At 33.9% G+C, this 21,020-nt stretch overlaps 3 protein-coding genes across 9 annotated transcripts; all 3 read right to left on the bottom strand.

Moving 5' to 3' along the window:
• Positions 1-2,586: 2,586 nt before the first annotated feature.
• On the bottom strand, positions 2,587-4,727 carry LOC107430003 (NADPH HC-toxin reductase 1-like). Of its 2 annotated transcripts, XM_060818212.1 has the most exons (6): positions 4,592-4,727; positions 4,250-4,430; positions 3,952-4,121; positions 3,594-3,824; positions 2,958-3,340; positions 2,587-2,876 (listed from the first exon to the last, which is right to left on the bottom strand). In XM_060818212.1, the coding sequence occupies exons 2-6, from the start codon at positions 4,371-4,373 to the stop codon at positions 2,741-2,743; spliced, it is 1,044 nt and encodes a 347-aa protein (XP_060674195.1). In that variant the 5' UTR covers positions 4,374-4,430; positions 4,592-4,727; the 3' UTR covers positions 2,587-2,740. The 2 variants fall into 2 exon arrangements, with proteins under 2 accessions (XP_060674195.1, XP_060674196.1); XM_060818213.1 differs by lacking the exon at positions 4,592-4,727 and having other exon boundaries at positions 3,594-3,806; positions 4,250-4,462.
• A 1,417-nt stretch (positions 4,728-6,144) lies between these two features.
• Positions 6,145-9,230, bottom strand: LOC132804053 (NADPH HC-toxin reductase 1-like). Its single transcript, XM_060817944.1, has 8 exons — positions 9,107-9,230; positions 8,854-9,023; positions 8,550-8,762; positions 8,109-8,166; positions 7,264-7,298; positions 6,956-7,080; positions 6,648-6,774; positions 6,145-6,485 (listed from the first exon to the last, which is right to left on the bottom strand). Exons 1-8 carry the CDS (start codon positions 9,228-9,230, stop codon positions 6,354-6,356), a joined length of 984 nt encoding a protein of 327 aa, XP_060673927.1. The 3' UTR covers positions 6,145-6,353.
• Positions 9,231-18,525: 9,295 nt separating this feature from the next.
• LOC107430002 (NADPH HC-toxin reductase 1) lies at positions 18,526-20,915 on the bottom strand. Of its 6 annotated transcripts, XM_025079254.3 has the most exons (6): positions 20,325-20,908; positions 20,023-20,192; positions 19,665-19,895; positions 19,034-19,452; positions 18,796-18,948; positions 18,526-18,690 (listed from the first exon to the last, which is right to left on the bottom strand). In XM_025079254.3, the coding sequence occupies exons 1-5, from the start codon at positions 20,446-20,448 to the stop codon at positions 18,813-18,815; spliced, it is 1,080 nt and encodes a 359-aa protein (XP_024935022.3). In that variant the 5' UTR covers positions 20,449-20,908; the 3' UTR covers positions 18,526-18,690; positions 18,796-18,812. The 6 variants fall into 6 exon arrangements, with proteins under 6 accessions (XP_024935022.3, XP_048320596.2, XP_024935021.3 ...); XM_048464639.2 differs by having other exon boundaries at positions 18,526-18,942; positions 20,325-20,915; XM_025079253.3 differs by having other exon boundaries at positions 18,526-18,948; positions 20,325-20,907.
• Between the last annotated feature and the right edge of the window lie 105 nt (positions 20,916-21,020).

The raw sequence follows: 21,020 nt of genomic DNA, 5'->3' as shown, positions 1-21,020 counted from the left end.
ACGGAGATGAGCATAGGGACAAATGGTAATAAGTAAATTTGAGTGTGGATATGAATTTCTCAAGGAAAAAAAAAAAAAAAAAGAAAAAAAGAAAAAGGGGACCAGTTTGTAAATTGTGATGTAGTTTATGCACCCGCAATGATAATAATCCAATATATGATTAATGCACTAACTGGACCATTTTAAGTTTTCTTCGTCTTTTTTTATTATTTTGTGTGGGTGTGTGTGTGTGTGCAAAAGACTATACGATTGTTTAAGAAATTGGGACTGAGATCCTCTTTCTCCAATCACTGTCCCTTTCTTTATTTCATTAATAAAAAGTTGCCACATTAGTCTCATCTTTTTAACACCCTAACAGATGTTATTTTCACTAACGATGATCTCAAAAGCGTTTCTTCTCTCATCTTGAATCAATCTTCTTTGGAATTCGATCTGGGTTACCATACCAAGATTCGTGCCGTTTCCATGTCTTCCTATTCCAATTCCTCAATCCCTCTTCTCAACTAGGTTAAGTAATTTCGTCAATGTATCTCCAATGAAGAAAAAAGTTAACCATAATTGACATTAACGATGGAAATTTTTTTATTCCGGGCCTCTACTAAAAGGAATGATAGATAGAACATCATTAAAAGATATTGATTAGAAGGGAAGGAAAGAAAATAACTACTAACTGAAAATAATTTGTGCTTATGAAGATCTGTGCAAACAAAGCTTCAAGCCCCAATTTCAAAGGAAAAGTTTTTTTTTTTTTTTTTTTGGGTCAAATTTGATCCTACTGTTCCAAAAAACTAGCTATGTCGTGGAATTCATTTGGTTGTGTGACCTCTGACTTCCATAAGAGTACTGTAATTTTTTTTTTTTTTTTTTTTTTATAACGGTGGTGGTTTTGTACTATTTCGAATCTTACACTATGTTTGGAGTGAGAGAGTAGGAAGGAAAGGAAAGGAAAAGATTTAATTCTTTCCTTTAAATTGTTACAATGAGAGGAATGGAAAGGATAAGGAAGGAAAAGAAGGGAATAAATTATATTTATTTTAATCATTTAGTTTTCTATTCAAATTTGACAGAAGGAAGGGGGAAAAAAAAAATTAATGAAACTTTTTAATATTTCAATATTATCTTTATTAATTAAAAACTAATTAATTGAGATATTTTATGAATATTTTTGTGAAAATATAAACTATATTAATTATTTTTTATTTTTTTTTCCCTTTCTCATTAATAATCATCCAAACAAACAATTATTATAAATATATATTTTTTTCTTTCCTCATAAATTTATCCTTACTTTTTCTTTCCGTCTTCCAATCCAAACATAGTGTTAACAATTGAAATAGAGTAAAATTGCAACATGTTTTTTAAAATTTGACAGAGGACTTTGAATATTTGTGAATTTTTATATTTTTTTTGGAATATTTTATGCATGGGTTGACGATAAAAGTTATCATCATCTAGAGGGGAAGCTATTGATGGCTATCAAACGTCTTTTTTGGTGTAATTTCTACAAAGCTAAAAGTAAACTTAAAATCTACTTTTGAAATTAATTGGATATTTTTCAAAAAGGTTTTTTAAGCCTCGTAAAACACTTTTAATCAAAGTTGATGATGAGTAGCTTCTTCGAGAAGCACTCTTTTGAAAAGGAGACGTAGAGGCATACACTACATCATATAAAGCCAAAGTAAACGTCCATTAAGCATTAAAAGGTTTAGTGCAACATTGCAAAATCTTATTTGTCGAGTAGGAAATGGAGGAGGAATTGTTGACAAGGATGCGGGTGGAAGACATGGCTATGCGGTTTCGTTTTTTCATCAAAAGTCAAAATGAGAAGATGATCAGGACCTCACAATTTGTATGATTTTGAGGGAAAAACGTGGTTTGGGTTGATTGGAATCCCTGTAGAAATATCATGGTCTATTTTTTAACGTTAAATATCATGGTCTATAACTCTATTTATTCACCAAAAATGATATCATGGTCTATTTGGTAAAGACCTTCATCGGTTTATGTTTTTATTCTTCCATCCACAAAAAATAAATAAATAAATAAAAACAATGAGCTTTTTCCTTCTCTGTGTTGCAAGGAGCTTGTTATTTTGTTATTGGGGATAAATGGAAACTTTTGAATCCGAAACTTACAAGTTTTTCAAATTTGAATAACAAAATGTGAGCGCTTGTATATTTTTCTTACCTCCTCTATCTTGATATGCTTTACATATAATTATTTTTGATAAATTATTTTACAATTTATCATCAATGATGATTAAAGTGTGATCATTGTTAATTTGACTATTATTTATTAAATATATCTAACTATATAACAATTTTTTACTATAAAAATTTAATATGGAAAAATAAACTTTTTTAGATAACTATTTGATTTAAAAAATAATATATAAAATAGTATTATATAGCATCTTACTTTATATTATGGTAGTTTATATTATGCTAATTTTACGAGAATATATTAGTATTTTCAAAAAAATTAGTCTAGTTTTCTCTATTTTGTACATATATACACGTGAAGTGTACCCAAATTACACGTAAGGCAGAATCACATGGCGTCATTAAAACAATCACATGGTGTGGGTGTGATCAAATAAAAATAAAAAGATTTTTCAAGTAGAACAGGTGGTTGCGATCAACGAGAGAGAAGGGATTACATATTGAAAAGAGAAAACGTACGGCAGTTTGCCACATATAAATAATTATCTTTAGGATTCCCTTACATTGGAATAGTGGTCTTAGAGAGCTCCAAATCGTTTTCCGTATCTTATGCAGTCATCCAGTATCTTCTCCATACCATTTTTATATACAAAACCCATCTTGGTCAACTTGGTGAAATCATGTACAATTCCTTTCTCTGCTCCTCCCATTAACCTAAAAAGATATACAGTAATTTAATTTTATGAAAATTTTTCATAAAAATAATCAATACCAAAATCATTATCGTATTCTTACTCTTCAGCAATCTTGTATTCCGGGTAGTTTTCTTGGATGTAAAGAGCAATTTCTTTGAGAGTCGGATTGACCACTGAACAGAAATATCTGCCTCTCAATGAAGGTTGTTCCATGCAGAAGATATGTGCTTCACAAACATCTTCAAGGTGTACAAGAGGAATTGAACCTGTAATTTCTTGCACACATTTTAATGAATTGTAACCGCATAAATTCCCACTGAGTTGTGACAAAAGTGTTTCCACAGTTATATTAAGATAGGGAAGAAGAGTTTGATCTCCCCCAACAACACCACAAGGAATTGTTACCACCTCTAGTTTACCATTATCAACTTCATTGTAGCTCAAAATTTCTTTCTCTGCCAATGTCTTTGATCTTGTATATCCCTTCAAAAACATCCAGAAACAATACCATCACTTTCCCATATAAAAAGGAAAATTTATTCCAAATAATTCTCTATATACTACCAGTTTTGCAAAAATAACTTTGCATTTTCAGAAACTACATAAACACCTGCTCACATTCGTTCTTTTTTCTTTTCTTTTCTTTTTTTTTTTTTTTTTTTTTTACATTATGAGAAGTCACATGTTGAATAAGAGAAAACAAAACTAAAAAATTTCAAATATGAAATTTAGTTACCAAAAGAAAATCGTTGAAATAAGTAAATGAAACATTAAGTGGTGTCCAACAGGATTCATCAACACAGGACTTCGTTCCAACCCCATCATTTGTGACTGGCGATGCCGACATGCAGCTGGCGGTGTAGATGAGTCGCTTGACGGTCTGCCATCGAATGCAAGAATCAGCAATGCTTCTAACCCCAGCTATGGCAGCTTCGGCTGTGTCCTTGTACTGCAAGTTTTTTAAGATCTTGGAAATGTGTTAATCATTTTGACCAAATTAATTTGATCTAATTAAGAACTCCATACATAAAGAAATTAAGATAATACACACTAAAGTAGCTGAGCAGCTTAATTGATGATTAAGATGGACTGACCAGAGAGCTTTGAGAGTTGTGTAGCATGGGAGTGGCCACATGGAAAACAAATTCGCACCCTTTAATTGCGGGATCAAAATCCATGGGATTGTATATATCAGCTTGGAATAGCGATAACTTGGTGTCTGCGTGAGGCAGAGACTTCAGAAGACCTACTTTCGATTCATCCTCTGTGACAACAGGTTAGAAACCGTAAGAGGATTGTAAACATAATGTTATGTATACCTGTATTTATATATATTATATATATAGGAGCAGAGAGAGAGAGAGAGAAAGAGAGGGGGGGAGGGAAATCAACCCAAGTTCCTCAGAGTGGCATGAACAGTATGACCCTTCTCCAGAAGCCTTTTAACCAGCCAAGAACCAATAAGTCCAGAAGCCCCAGTTACACAAACTCTATGGTTTTCTTTGGTCTTTTCCATTATATATGTAATTTATTATATTTCTCAATTGGAGGTGCTGGTTAAATTCCAAGGCCGCTATTTATAGAAAACAGAGAGAGAGAAACACACAGGCATTAGAGAAAAAAAATATCAATCATTATATTTCTGCATCAGTGCCATGTTATATGTGTCTGATTGATAATCCACGTAAGAAGTAGTTTGTTTTTCTGTTAAAGGAGTTTGTTCAACATACTTACCACGTGTTGTTCAGCCATTGGTAGAAAGAGGTTTAGTTAGTTGTCATTTTCTCTGGCATACAGGCCTCATTACTACACATACTGTTTGGTACTCTGTTTTTCTCTTTGAAAATAATAATATACAAAGCTTGTAAATGCCATTGGGATTTGTGAAAAATAAAAATAAATAAGAAAGTTGAGCACTTTCTAAAAATCTTACTGGTAAGGAGTGGAAGATTTCCAAACGAATTGGAAAGAAGATTTGGCATAATTACCAGAGTAAAAGGAACCTTGTTCATTTGTGGGCATAACCATTTGTCACCGCTTTTGATTAACCAAATTTATACAATAAAGATAAACACATGCTATTGGTACTATCAATGTATTCAGTATCTAACATTGAATTAGGCAAACAGAAAAGGACAAACCTGCTCAGTCTTGTTCAAATCTAAAATTTCGGATCCAAGCGGGTTTGGGATGAGCTTTTTTAGAACTGGAGACAGAATATGAATCGGGCTGACCAGACCAATATGTCAAATTTAAAACCCGGATAGCTACCTGGCTTGTTGAATATCGAATTGGGCTTCAAGTCCAAACTTGAAATTGAAGCTTAGGCCGAAATTTAAAATCTAAAATTTAATTTTTATTTTTTTTATAGTATTAAAAAATTTCATTCAAAAATATTTTTCTTTTGCTTAAAAAATATTTTTGTAATAATTAAAAAAAAAAGAGCTTAATAAATGGACACTTTTATAATCAACAAATTTATTGACAATTTTTTTTATATCAAATTATATAGTTGTTTTATTAATAGTTGATATATTAATAAATATCTTTAATTTATGAAAGTAAAGCCAATGAATAATGTAAAGTCATTGGATACCAAATATTTGATTAATAAATATGGTTAATCCAGAATTACTCTTAATAAATTATCATATCTTATAGTAAACAATAAATAAGTACAATTTAACATATAATAAAAATTTATATTATATTTAAAAAAATATATAAAAAAAAATTATAAATTTATATAGGACTTGCTAATCAGGTTTGGATTTCAAATAGGGCTTCAAACTGGCATAATGAATAGCCGAATGGATCAGGCTTAGGATCAGATCTATATTAAAAATCTAAAACTTAAGCCCAGGTGGGCTCAGACTCAGATCATATTTTACATATATAGGTTGAGAGCAGAACATACCTGGTAAAACTTTTGTTTTCAATTTCATGTAAGGAAGAAAATAGGGAGTGATATAAAATGCAAGGAAGATGAAGGTTAATATATTAAGATAAAAAGAACAAAGACAAATAGAAACCCTGCGAGGTATTATTCTATAACCAAATTTTGGAAAACTATATGGAGGTTCGTTTCTTTTGACTTTCATACTTTCCCTTCCAAACAATTCAGTGGGAAACGTTCATTAGATTCTTAAGCGGTAGTTTTTTTGACCATGCACGCGGATGACCTTTTTTTTTTTTGATTTTTTTTGCTGATAAATCCATTCACGCGGATGACTGTGACCACCTTATGGTTGCTTATGTAACAAAGCATATCAATTGGCTTTACCACCTTATGTAACAAAGCATGAAAAGAATCATAAAACATTGAGAATCCACCAAAAAGATTCCAATATGAATATACAACTATGAACTACTTCAACATATAAGTGTTCAGTTTGAGAGTTCAACTTGCTCCTCCAGTGCTTCAAAACTGTTATTTCTACAAACAAGTGGGCTAAAATAGGCCACAATTGAAATTCTGTTACCTTAGTGCAAGGGGTTAAGTGGTAGCTTCAAATGCAGCCTGTTCATGCCAAGCAGCATTCAAGTTAGACTGCCACAACCTCACCACTCCATCATATCCGGTGGTTACCAATGTCATTCCACTCATGTCCCATTCCATCTGCCATACCTGATCATAAAAAGTGAAGACATGATATGAAATAAGCGACGACCCTTCCTTGAAATATCAAAACAAAATGAATGCACTCCTTGGACAATCTTATAAAAAATGTTTCTTTATGGATCTGTTACACTTTTCAGATTTATAAAACTATATTGTGGTTGGCAATACCTCGCCTTCATGACCAGAAAGCAATGCAACTTTCTCTGTGGAGAGCCTTCCATAAGGATCAGGTTTCAAACCAAGATGCCATATTGTAATTCCTTTGTAGGTAGCAACAGCTATTACCTCATAGGGCCTGAATGCAAACAAAATATCTATGATTCCTTTAATCAGTAAAAAAGATTCATCATCAAGCACACGCAGCCTCAACAAATGCACATGGTGAACGTAAAATACCAGAAACAAAATGAAGTTCATATTCCCACTCATCATAGTTGCTCAACAGATCAGTGGTTATGAATTAGTCTATTTCTTACCTTCCAATATTTGGTGCCCATGCAACAGCATAGACTGTATCACCCTTGTCATCAGGCAAAGCCCATTCTGTAACTGGAAGCCACCTTTGATGAGCCTGATCAAATTCCCATACTTGTAGAGACAACTACGAAATTAACCGAAATGTGTACCTTTTACAAACAGATAATCCACTATTTTGCAAATTCTTAGCTCATTTATTCATTTTTCAAACTTGGAACTGTTGGAAACAAGTCTTTCAAGATGTTAGCTTATCTATTCATTTTTAAAACAGGGAACTGATGGAAAACAGGTCTTTCAAGATGCTTACATCTACAGATGTGGGACATACAACTATTATCATCGCTGCAAAAGGGCAGCAGTTTATCGTTGTACTATTATGGACATAATAGGTCATACCAGGCAGGTGGGCCACCAGATATTCAAAGTAAAAATACACTAATTATTAGAAACCAACATCCACTAACATACAACATATGTCCAAAAGTTTTAAATCCAATTGTTCATAAATGTCTTCCTTTCATACATAGACATAAATATATAATCCATAACAATATTAAATTAGTTATCTAAAAATCCACTAGCAAATTCAATATTTTTCGTATCCGTTTCAATAATTTTAAAAACTTCTACGTTTGATGGATCTGATCTCATTGTCTTAGAAATTTTGAGATTGTCAACAATAGAGAATCTTAACTTTTTAAGCCCCACAGCTAAGTAGTTTGGATAATTGGCCTCAAATTTTTCAAATTTTCCCGCCAATTGATCAAACAATTGAGATGATACATTGTCAAACCCTCTTGCAAGGTCATCATTCTTCGGTTTGGATTTCCTTTTATCTCTTTATTGAGATTGTGTGGACGGTTCATTATGTATGATTTGATTCACAGATATTAGAAAATACATATCATTAAATTGTTCACTTGTAGCCTTCATATTGATATCATTAACCTATCAATTGGAGTTTATGCTCCATATCTTGTTGACCGATCCTTCCCAAATAAACAAGAAATTGTGAGTGGTGCTAATATTTTTCCTTACCAATCCTTTCAAGTTTCAACCTTCTTACATAATTTTTTTTTTTTATTTTTTACATAAAATCTATATTTTTTTTATGCTCAACAGCTGCAGAAATTCTCTGTCACATTTTATTACATATTTCATTGTAGCTCAATATTTCTTTCTCTACCAATGTCTTTGATCTTGTATATGCCTTCAAAAAACCCAAAGAAAAACCAAAAACCAAAAACCAAACAATAACTTTGACCATACAATAACTTTTCATTCGGATTCATCCTAAACTATGATTTTCTTGTTAGATTACTTCAATGATACGTTTCAATAGATGAATCTAACAAAATTAAGCATACACATTTAAACAAGTATATTTAAAAATACGTTGTATGCTAATTATTTATATCCCCCTTATTCAGAACGTATGACTACTTTTGTCAATTTCATTCAACAAAACTACATAAAAAATAATATGTAGAAAATAGTTTTTATGTGTAAAACTAAGTGGTAAATTCACCCTTAAGTGAGAAATTTGAACCCCCCAAAAAAAAAAAAAAGAAAAAAAAAGAAAGAAAAAAAAACCAACAAGAAATCACTGGCATAAGCAAATGAAACGTTAAGAGGTGTCCAACAGGAATCATCAACACAAGACTTGACTCCGGCACCGTCTTCCATCAATTGCGAAGCGGACATGCAGCTGGCGTTGTAGATGAGCAGCTTGACGGTCTGTGATCGAATGCAAGAATTAGCAATGCTTCTGACCCCAGCTACAGCAGCTTCAGCAGTGTCCTTGTACTATAGTTTTAAGACCTTTGAAAAGTGTGTTAATTATCATGATCACAAAATTAATTTGATAAGTTAAATTGATGATTAAGATGGGACTAACCAGAGAGGTTTGAGAGTTGTGCAGCATAGGAGTGGCCACATGGAAAACAAATTCACACCCTTTAATTGCATTCTTAAAGTCAATGGGATTATATATATCAGCTTGGAATAGCACCAGATTGGTCTCTGCGTGAGGAAGAGACTTTAAAATGCCCACTTTTGATGCATCCTCTAAAAACCATAAGATCACATTGATAAGAACCTAAAGAGCGTCATTCATATAAACAAAAAAGAACAAAGATAGAAACAGAGACCCAAATTCCTGAGAGTTGCATAGACATTATAACACTTTTCAAGTAGCCTTTTCACGAGCCAAGAACCAATATACCCAGAACCCCCTGTAACACAAACTCTACACTTTTCCTTCTTCTTCTCCATAAACTCTACACTTTTCCTTCTTCTTCTCCATTCTTTGTTTATTATTTTTCTTAGTAGCAATGTATATGAATATATATTTTATATACACAAACAGAGTATGTGTGTTATCTTAGGACAAAAACCACACAACAGAGTTTTTGAAAACCAGTTGACCTTTGAGGAATGCTGATTGGTTGTCTATGCTCCACGTGCTTTGTAACAAGAAGGTGGCGTTCTCTGATTTTAAACAAGTAGTAAAATGCTTTTATAGAAAATAGAAAACAATTATTACCTTTATTAGGAAATGAAAAATTTTGTAAGCCGGCAAAAGAATGAAATTAAAATGAAAGCTGACTCTAAAATGATTGGATTCAAGTGTGATTTATATCATGTTTGTGGCTTTATAGTTTTCCAAATAGTTACACAAGAGAGAGAGAGAGAGAGAGAGAGAGATTGCACATACCGGAAAGTGATTGTTTTCCTAGCCGCCCCTGTTCAACATTGCTACATTGATTAATTTTAGTTGAATCATGAATGTGATTGATCGTCAACACATATGTGATTAATCATAAAAACATTAAAGATATGATCCATTTCTTTCTGCTAAAATATGTTAAGAGTTTTATTATTATTGTTATTACTGTTTTTGGATAAGTTTATATTGGTATTCAACCCAAAAATAAAATATAAGTGACCTGACTATCAATGTTGATGGAAGACTGGCTATTAATGTTGATGCAGCAAAGAAAGCAACGAAGTGTGTTGGTGCAGCGGCTAAGATTGTTAGGGACAGCGGGTGGGAAAGGTGATATTCATGGCCTCATGAAGGTTTAAAAACCAGTCAGTTCAAGTTACAGAAGTTAAAAGGCTCTTGAATGGGCAACTGAATTAGTTTTGGGAGCAGGATGGGAGAAAGCTTTGATTGCCAAAGGGATGTGCAGAGGGTGGTTAAATAGATTGACGCCTACTCCATGGTGTGCCGCAGATCAAGCACAAGCTAAGTGGGTACAAGTCCATTTCCATGGTGGATTTTTGGATTTTGTTATAACCAATTTCTGTATGTCTAAATGCATTGCTCAGGCCCGATGTAAATTCTTCGAGGTTTGATTAATATGAATAAATATGTTTTGTCGAGGTAGACAATGATAGACTAGTGTAACAACTCTAGTGTTGGTATCATGTATCTTTATCTATTCCTTGTTTCTAGGATTAGTTGTTTGTGTATAGCTTATCTGTTGTAACAATACACTCTTGTAATCTGTATATATACATGCTGGTTTTACTTAATAAAATAAGCTTTTTTGAAATATCTATCAGTGCTATACTGTATCAGAGCTCCATTTGCTCACACGAGTTCCCTCCTTCCTTTCACGATCTACTTCATCATGTCTTCTTCCTCTCAATCTGTCTCTGGTCCTCCACCTATCGGTACAGAACCAATTTTTGCCAATCGTACATTGGTTGTCATTAATGTGGCAACTCAAGCACCTTTGAAACTTACTGAGACCACCTAGTTTTCCTGGAAGAAGCAATTTGATGGTTTTCTTATTGGATATGTCCTCTATGGCTTCATAGATGGTACATTTCCCTGTCCATCTCCATTGCTGCTTGACAACACACCAAGTCCAGATTTCTCCTTCTGGGTAAGACAAGAGTCTCTCTTACTCAGTGCCATCCTCGTCTCATTGTCAAGTGATGTACACCAGTTTGTCTCTCAAGTAGAAACTTCAAAAGAAGCATGGCACAAGCTTGCTCTCACCTTTGCAAAACCATCTCGGTCTTGTCTTCTATGACTTCATGAAAGAGTCATTGCCTTTCAAGGATCAAGATCTGTCATGGAGTATCTTTCAGATGTTAAACGTGTTGCAGATGAACTTGCATTAATGGGACATGTTGCAAGTGATTATGACCTTACTCTTTATATACTAAATGGATTGTCCAGTGAGTGTGAAACTGTTTTGGCTGCATTTAGATCAAGGGAAACACCAATATTGTTTGAAGAAATTTATGAAAAATTACTTGAATATGCTAGTTACAAATAGAGACTCAATCATCAATTTGAGGATACAAACATTACTGTTCACGCAACTCACGGGTCCTATGGTAACAATTCACTCAAAGGGTCTAAAGTCTCAAATTCTCAAACTTGCTTCTATGGTTATGATATGAATCAATACAAGTGAAATCCTACCCCCTCTCCAAAGCCATCACTGCAACACAATCGCTGTACTCATCACAATAGTAACTACAAAGGAAAATGTCAGTTATGCTTCACTCAAGGTCATTTCGCTAGATTCTACCCTCTTGTACGTCAACAATGGACCTATACCCCTCGGCATCAGCAGTCCTTTCCTCGTCCTCGTCCTCCTCCACATGCATTTCACAAAGGTTCCTTTCTTGGCAACTCGACACAGCCACCACTCAGCAACTCTCCCTGGCTCATGGACTCTAGTGTGTCCCATCATGTTGCAACTGACTCAGCTAATCTCTCCATGCACTTAGAATATGACGATACAGATGAGATGGCCGTCGAAAATGGTAACAAACTCTCTATCACTCACACAGGTTGTACAAGACTTCCATCACATTAAATCCTTTGTGTTAAAAGATGTTCTCTATGTTCCATAAATGAAAAGGAACCTTTTGTCCGTTTTGAAATTTTGTCAAACTAACAACACCTCCATTGAATCTTACCCCATTGTTTTTTGGTGAAGGATCTACAGACCTGAACGGTACTTCTTTGGGGACCACGTAATGGAGCTACTTATGAATGGCCAATGCAACTAGTGTCCACCTTCTATCCATCTATTTTTACAAGTGTTAAAAACAATTTTCAAGAATGGCACCAAAGGTTAGGTCATCCCTCAAGTCAAGTCCTTCATCATATTTTTATTCGGTTTTCCCTTCCCATTTCATCCACTACCACCTTTCACTGTGATCCATGCCGATGCAATAAGTCCCATAAAGTCCCGCTTGGAGCTTCCTCCATGACCAGTTCATAACCACTCCAGCTTGTGTACTCAGATGTATGGGTCCAACATCAATAGCATCCTATGATGGCTTTAGGTTCTATGTCATTTTTGTCGATCATTTTTCTAAATATGTCTGGTTCTTTCCAATAAAGCACAAATCTAATGTAACTTCAGTTTTCATTAAATTCAAGCTTATTGTTGAAAATTTCTTTCAACCTCCACTTATATCTTTTTACTCAAATAATGGAAGAGAGTTTGTCACTCTTAAAAATTTCTTTAAAGAACATGGCATTACTCATTTTTTAACAACACCTCATACTCCTAAGCAAAATGGTTTTGCTAAGAGAAGGCATAGACATATTAGAGAAACTGGGATGTCACTTTTAACTCAAGCAAAATTACCTCCTCAATTTTGGTCCTTTGCTTTTCAGTCGGCAATTTACCTCATTAATAGACTTCTAACAAAAATGTTAAATAATGTTACCCCATTTGAAAAAAAATTTCAGAAAATATCAAATTACAAGTTTTTAAAGGAGTTTGGTTGTCTCTGCTATCCTTGGTTGAAACCATACACTAGTCACAAGTTGAAATCTCAGTCCAAACCATATGTCTATTTAGGTCCCTTAAGGTCTCAGAGTGGCTATCATTGTTATGACCCAGTTAGCAAAAGATTTTATCAATCCCGTCAGGTTGAGTTTGTGGAAAACATCTTTCCCTTCCAGTTCTTCTCCTCTCATTCCTCTTCCTCAAATGAAGTTTCTTCTGAACAAGAGTCCTACATTCCCTTGGACTCTCCTCACAAATTCCTTTCTATCTCATCTCCATCTCATCCTATACAACCAGTCTCACTAGTTCCCTCACCACATCCATCTCTATTTAGGGTTAGGTCAAGGATATCCAACACTCCTGCCTCATCAGTTCAAAGATCTTAACTTCTATCCTCACCTGCATCCGATCCTTCACAGGTTGCTCCAACAACGTCTTTGCCAGTAAGTAACCCTTCACCTGAGCAGAAATCTTCCTCTCCAAGAACTACGCCATCCTTAATAATTCCCACACCTAAACGTACACATGCCATGCGTATAAGAGTTCTTAACAAAATTTTCAAGCTGAGAGTGCTCTCTGAATTCTACTTTGTTTCCAAGCAACCTGATGCTCATACAGTTGAACTAAGAACACACTTGCAAGCACTCAAAATTCTTGAATGGAGAAGCACTATGACATTTGAATATGAAGCACTGATCAATAATGGTACATGGGAACTTGTAGCCTGGAGTCCCTCTCAAAATAAAGTTGGATGCAAATGGATTTTCGCATCAAATGCAACCCAGATGCAATAGGTATAAAGCTCGTCTGGTTATAAAGTTTGTTTAGTTGCCAAATGGTACAATCAAAGACTAAGAATTGACTATTCGGACACGTTTAGTCCAGTTGTCAAGCCAGCCACAGTGAGGATCATCCTATGTCTCACTTTATCTCAAAACTGGCCATTGAGACAAATGGACGTTAACAATGCTTTTTTGCATGGTGCCTTACAAGAAAAGGTTTTCATGGACCAGCTGCAAGGTTTTGTGGATAGCTCCCAGCCTTCACATGTATGCCAATTAAAGAAAGAAATCTATGGATTGGAACAAGCTCTAAGGGCGTGCTTTCTTACTCTCAAAGATTTCTTAATCCATTTTGGCTTTACAAATGCTTATACTGACACATCCTTGTTTATTTTCTCAAAGGACAAAAACATTTTATATCTCCTGGTATTTGTGGATGATATAATCCTTACAGGAAATAATCCTTATTTTATCAACTCCTTTGTTACTTCTCTATCCACAAAATTCTCTCTCAAAGATTTAGGTGATTTGAACTATTTTCTTGGCATTGAAGTCCTCCCTACTCCCATAGGAATCTGCTTGTCTCAACAAAATTATATACTGGAACTACTTGAGAAAACAGGTAAGCTTGATGCAAAAGGTGCTACAACACCGATAGTCTCCTCCACCTCACTTACCTTGTCTGATGGTACACCTCTTTCATCCTCTACAGCTTATCATCAAGTCGTTGGAAGCTTGCAATATCTAATACTCACAAGGCCTGATGTTGCATATTTAGTCAACAAACTTTTCCAGTTTCTGCATAAGCCAAGTGATGTTCATTGGACAGCAGTTAAAAGACTGCTTCGTTACTTACATGGCACCATGAGTTTTGGTCTTCATCTACGATGACACTCACCTTTAACTCTTCATGCATTCTCTGATTCAGACTGGGCAGGGGACAAAGATGACAGCACTTCAACCACTGGGTATCTTGTTTTCTTGGCAGTAACTCCGTTTTTTGGACCTCCAGAAAACAGAAGTTAGTTTCTCGGTCTTCCACTAAAGCTGAGTATCGAGTAGTAGCTCACACCACCTTTCAGATCTGCTGGCTTCTCAGTCTTTTTCACGAACTGCAAGTTAACTCCAATGTCACTCCCACCATCTACTAGGACAATCTCAGCACAAGTTATGTCTGCGCCAACCCTAAATTTCACTTCAAAATGACGCATGTGAGGATTGACTTGCATTTTGTCAGGGACAAAGTTTCTGAGGGATCTGTACGAGTTGATCATGTCTCTCGCAACGACCAGCTTACAGACATACTCACCAAGCCTTTGCCTTGGGTTCCTTTCTGTTCTATGCAATCCAAGATTGGTGTCTTGAATAAGACCCCAATCTTGAAGGGGCATGATAGACTAGTGTAACAACTCTACTGTTGGTATCATGTATCTTTATCTATTCCTTGTTTCTAGGATTAGTTGTTTGTGTGTCGCTTATCTGTTGTAACAATACTCTCTTGTAATATGTATATATACATGCTGGTTTTACTTAATAAAATAAGTTTTTTTGCAATATCTATCAGTGTTATAGACAAAACATATCTCTTGATTTATTGGTTTTTGTTTGATTATCTATCCTGCAATCCTCTCAATTCCCATTTGGTGGTTTATTCAGTCCAAACTTCGTGTAAAGATTTGTTTTTAGGGGATTTGGTGTTTACACCATGCTGCTCAATCTTTTCAATATATTATCCACAGAGATTTCTTTATAATGTTTTTTGTCCTTTTACAATATGGGTTTGAGCAGTCTAGGAAGTAGCACCGAAAATCTTGATTTAAATATTCAATTGAAGAAAATAAAAAACCATAACAATTTCTTTAACCTTAAAACTTCAATTAAAAAGGAATATATATATATATATATATATATCTTTGAGTGGACAGCAAGATCAACAAAACAATGTACAGATATGGTGGCTAGGTGGGCTCTAAAGGAGGGCAAATACTATTGTTTTATGTTTTTTAGTGCTCAGTTTTTTCCTTTTGATTTGTGTGCTCAGATTAACTCAGAAGAAGCGTATGCTTGCTCCCAGGTGTAATCCCTTGTTTAGGGTTACTTTGTGTGCGTTTATGACAGTTCTATTTACCAAAAGTAAAATGTTGAAAAAATTATTAAAAATAAAATAAAAGAAAAGAAAGTGGTGGCGCTATGTTGTGGAAGAGAGAGAGATGAGACAAGTAATGTGAAAAGACCTCAAATGCCTTTCAAAATGGGTTCACATGCCATAGACGTGCATTTAACAAAAATAAGCTGGTTTAACATTTGTTTAATATTTTCGAAAAAGCCACTGCTCGTTTATCAGGTGCAGTACGAAATCATTAATAAGTTTTGCTAGGGATTGCCAAGCATTTGGTACTGAGATTTCTTCTCTGTTTTTAATAACAAAATGAGTCAAAAATAAAATTAAATTGAGAGTTAGCAGCATAAACAAAGATGAATTTTTGGAAGAAATACAAGTTTCCTATAGGTCAAATATGACGGAGATGAGCATAGGGACAAATGGCAATGAGTAAATGTGAGTTCCGATATGAATTTGCTTAAAAAAAGAAAAAGGGAAAAATGGAGACCAGTTTCTAAATTGTAATATAGTTTATGTACCAGCAATAATAATAATCCAATGTATTATTAATGCACCAATTGGACCATTTGAAATATTTTATTTTTTAATAAAAGACTATACGATTGTTTAAGAAATTGGACTGAGATCTTCTTATCTCCAATCACTATCCCTTTCTTGATTTCATTGATAAATTGTTGCCACGTTAGTCTCATTTTTTTAATACCTTAACAAATGTTATTTTCACCAATGATGGCTTCTCACTCATGTTTGGAATTCGATCTGGGTTACCATACCAAGATTCGTGCTGTTTCCTTATCCTCCTATTCAAATTCCTCAATCCCTCTTCTCAACTAGGTTAAGAAATGTAACTTCGTCAAGCTATCTCCATTGAAGAAAAAGGTTAACCATAATTGACATTAATGATGGAAATTTTTTTACTCTGGGCCTCTACTAAAAGGAATGATAGATAGAACATCATTAAAAGATATCGATTAGAAGGGAAGGAAAGTAAATAACCACTAACGGAAAATAATTTGTGCTTATGGAGATTTGCCCATAGAAAGCTTCAAGCCCAGTTTCAAAGATTTTTCTTTTTTTTTTTTTTTTTGGTTTGGCGTAAATTTGATTCTGCTGTTCCATAAAGCTAGCTATATCGTGGTTCGTGGAATTCATTTGGTTGTGTGACCTTTGACTTCCATAAGAGCACCGTAAAATTTTTTAATGGTGGTGGTTTCCTTTATTTGCACTAATTTGAATCTTACACAATGTTTAGATTAGATTAATTACTTTGTTTGGGTTGTTAAAATGAGAGAAATGTTAACGATAAGGACGAAAAAAGAAAGGAATAAACTATGCTTATTTTAACCATCTAACTTCCTACTCAAATTTGAGAGAAATTCAAAAAAAGGAAAAGAGTTTAATAAAACATTTGCATATTCTAATATTATCATTATTAATTAAAAGTTAATTGATTGAAATATTTTATATTTAAGGCATTTTCACAAAAATATAAACTGCATTCATTATTTTTGACTTTTCCTTTCCTTTTCATTAATAATCATCCAAATAAATAATTATTATAAATATATATTTTTTTCCCATTCCTTTCCTCATTAAATTTATTCTTTTTCTTTCCACCCTCCAATACAAACATAGTGTTAAAAATTGAAAATAAAGTAAAATTACAACATATTTTTTAAAATTTGACAGAGGGCTTTGATTATTTGTGAAATTTTGTATTTCTCTGTGGATTGTTTTACGCGTGGGTTGCCAATAAAAGTTAACATCATCTAGAGGAGAAGCTATGGATGGCTATCAAAGGTTTTTTTTGGGTGAATAACTTTTAAAATTTTAATAGTGCCTTTAAAATTAATTGGATGTTTTTTAAAAAAAGCCTCTAGCCTCTGCAAGTATTTCTAATGATTAGATATTTGTCGAAAAACGCTTCTAGCCTCCAAAAATATTTATAATCAAATCTAATAAAGAATGACTTCTTCAATAAGTACTTTTAAAAAAGTAGAAGTGGAGATATATACTATGCCAAACAGACTCAAAGTTAACGTCCATTAAGCATTAAAATGTTTAGTGCAACATTGCAAAATCTTATTTGTGGAGTAGGAAATGGAACAGGAATTGTTGACAAAGATACAGGTGGAAGAAATTGGCTATGTGGTTTCGTTTTATCATCAAAAGTCAAAATCAGAAGATGATCAGGACCTCACAATTTGAAACGTTGTTTGGGTTGATTGGAATCCCCGTACAAATATCATGGTCTATTTTCGAACGTTACATTCACCAAAGTTAATATCATGGTCTATTTGGTAAAGACATTGATCGATTCACGTTTTATTTTCTATCCACAAAAAATAAATAAATAAAAACAATGAGCTTTTTCCTCCTCTGCGTTGCAAGGAACCTGTTATTTTGTTATTGGGGATAAATGGAAACTTTTGAATCCGAAACTTACAAGTTCTTCAAATTTGAATAACAAAATGTGAGTGCTTGTATACTTTTCCTACCTTCTCTATCTGTTTTATATATAGTTATTTTTGATAAATTATCTTACTATTTTCATCATGAGTGATGATCAATGTATGATCATTATTAATCTGACTATTAATTGTGTTTAATGATGTAATAATTTTTTATTTGTAAAAATTTAATATGAAAAATAATCCTTTTTGAACAGCCACTTAATTTTATCAAATGGTATATGAAATGGTAATAAATAGAATTTTACTTTGTATTATGCTAGCTTTACAAAAATATATTTGTATTTTCAAAAGTTAGTTTAGCTTTCTCACATTTCATTTTTATTGTCATATTTCCTATTTTGTACATATCACTCGTGGAGTGTAACCAAATTATACATAATACAAAATCACATGGCGTAATTAAAACAATTACATGGAGTGTAAACAAATCACACATAAGACAAAATCACATAGCGCAATTAAAGCAATCACATGGAGTGTAACCAAATCACACATAAGACAAAATCACATGGCGTAATTAAAAAAATCACACGGTGGGAGTGTCATCATATAAAAACAAAAAGATTTTTCGTGCAGAAGGGGTGGCTGCAATCAAAAAGAAGAATATCAACATTTGATTACGTACTGAAAAGAGAAAACGCACGGCAATTTTGCCACATATATGAATAATTATCTTTAGGATTCCCTTACGTTGGAGTGGTGATCAATTAAAGAGCTCCAAATCGTTTTCCATATCTTATGCAATCATCCAATATCTTCTCCATCCTATATTTATATACAAAACCCATGTTGGTCAACTTGGTGAAATCATGTACAATTCCTTTCTCTGCTCCCCCCCTGAACCTAAGAAGATATAAAGTAATTTACCAAGGTTATGTGAAAATTTTCATAAAAATAATCAATACCAAAATGATTTTAGTATTCTTACTCTTCAGCAATCTTGTATTCCGGGTAGTTTTCTTGGACGTAAAGAGCAATTTCTTTGAGAGTCGGATTGACCACTGAACAGAAATATCTGCCTCTCAATGAAGGTTGTTCCATGCAGAAGATATGTGCTTCACAAACATCTTCAAGGTGTACAAGAGGAATTGAACCTGTAATTTCTTGCACACATTTTAATGAATTGTAACCCGATAAATTCCCACTGAGTTGTGACAAAAGTGTTTCCACAGTTGAATTAAGATAGGGAAGAAGAGTTTGATCTCCCCCAACAACTCCACAAGGAATTGTTACCACCTCTAGTTTACCATTATCAACTTCATTGTAGCTTAAAGTTTCTTTCTCTGCCAGTGTCTTTGATCTTGTATATCCCTTCATAAACATCCAGAAAACAATACCATCACTTTCCTACATATAAAAGAAAATTATACCAAGTAATTCTCCATGCATAACCAGTTTTGCAAAAATAACTTTGTATTTTCAGACACCACATAAACAGGTCCTCACATTTCCTTCATTTTTAATAAAAATTTATTTTCTTTTTTACAATATGAAAAGTCACATGCTGAATAAGAGAAAACAAAACTAAAAATTAAAGTTCAAATAAGAAACTTAGTTACCAAAAGAAAATCATTGAGATAAGTAAATGAAACATTAAGAGGTGTCCAACAGGATTCATCAACACAGGACTTGGTGCCAACGCCATCATCAGTGACCGGTGATGCCGACATGCAGCTGGCGGTGTAGATGAGTCGCTTGACGGTCTGCGATCGAATGCAAGAATCAGCAATGCTTCTAACCCCAGCTATGGCAGCTTCGGCTGTGTCCTTGTACTGCAAGTTTTTTAAGATCTTGGAAATGTGTTAATCATTTTGACCAAATTAATTTGATCTAATTAAGAACTCCATACATAAAGAAATTAAGATAATACACACTAAAGTAGCTGAGCAGCTTAATTGATGATTAAGATGGACTGACCAGAGAGCTTTGAGAGTTGTGTAGCATGGGAGTGGCCACATGGAAAACAAATTCGCACCCTTTAATTGCGGGATCAAAATCCACGGGATTGTATATATCAGCTTGGAATAGCGATAACTTGGTGTCTGCGTGAGGCAGAGACTTCAGAAGACCTACTTTCGATTCATCCTCTGTGACAACAGGTTAGAAACCGTAAGAGGATTGTAAACATAATGTTATGTATACCTGTATTTATATAGATATCTATATATATATATATATATTATATAGGAGCAGAGAGAGAGAGAGAGAGAGGAATCAACCCAAGTTCCTCAGAGTGGCATGAACAGCATGACCCTTCTCCAGGAGCCTTTTAACCAACCAAGAACCAATAAATCCAGAAGCCCCAGTTACACAAACTCTATGGTTTTCCTTGGTCTTTTCCATTATATATGTAATTTACTATATTTCTCACTTGGAGGTGCTGGTTAAATTCCAAGGCTGCTATTTATATAAAACAGAGAGAGAGAGAGAGAGAGAAAGAACAGAGAGAGAGCACAATTTATTCGGCATCAATCAACCACTAAATAACATGTGTTCAATATGAAGGACATTCAACATTGATTTTGGTTTTTAGAATTATATATTTGGACAGCAAGTAAAGTTTTGTAATTGATGAAGAAAATATCTAAGCTTTGAAGCTTTGGAATTGATGAAGAAAATATCTAAAGCTTTGCATCGACTTTGAGGAGAAATCTAGAAGCATTGTGTAAGCTCAAGCAACTGGCATTATCAAGGTATGAATAGGAAGCTTGCTGTTGCACATAAGCGGGAAAAAAAAAAAAAAAAAAAAGGGTGGGCTACCCAAGGGAGCGCCAAGGAAGCTCTCGGTCATTGTGACTGATAGCAAATTTTGATAATGTGTGTTAAGTGGTGACCAAATATAGTAGGTAAATGTGGGACCGTTTAATATGTCCTAAGTGGCCATAGCAATATGTAAGGATGTTATTTGTATATAA

This window comes from Ziziphus jujuba, chromosome 6 (genome assembly GCF_031755915.1).
Source record: "Ziziphus jujuba cultivar Dongzao chromosome 6, ASM3175591v1".
NCBI lineage: Eukaryota > Viridiplantae > Streptophyta > Magnoliopsida > Rosales > Rhamnaceae > Ziziphus > Ziziphus jujuba.
This window is presented reverse-complemented; position numbering and strand designations above follow the sequence as displayed.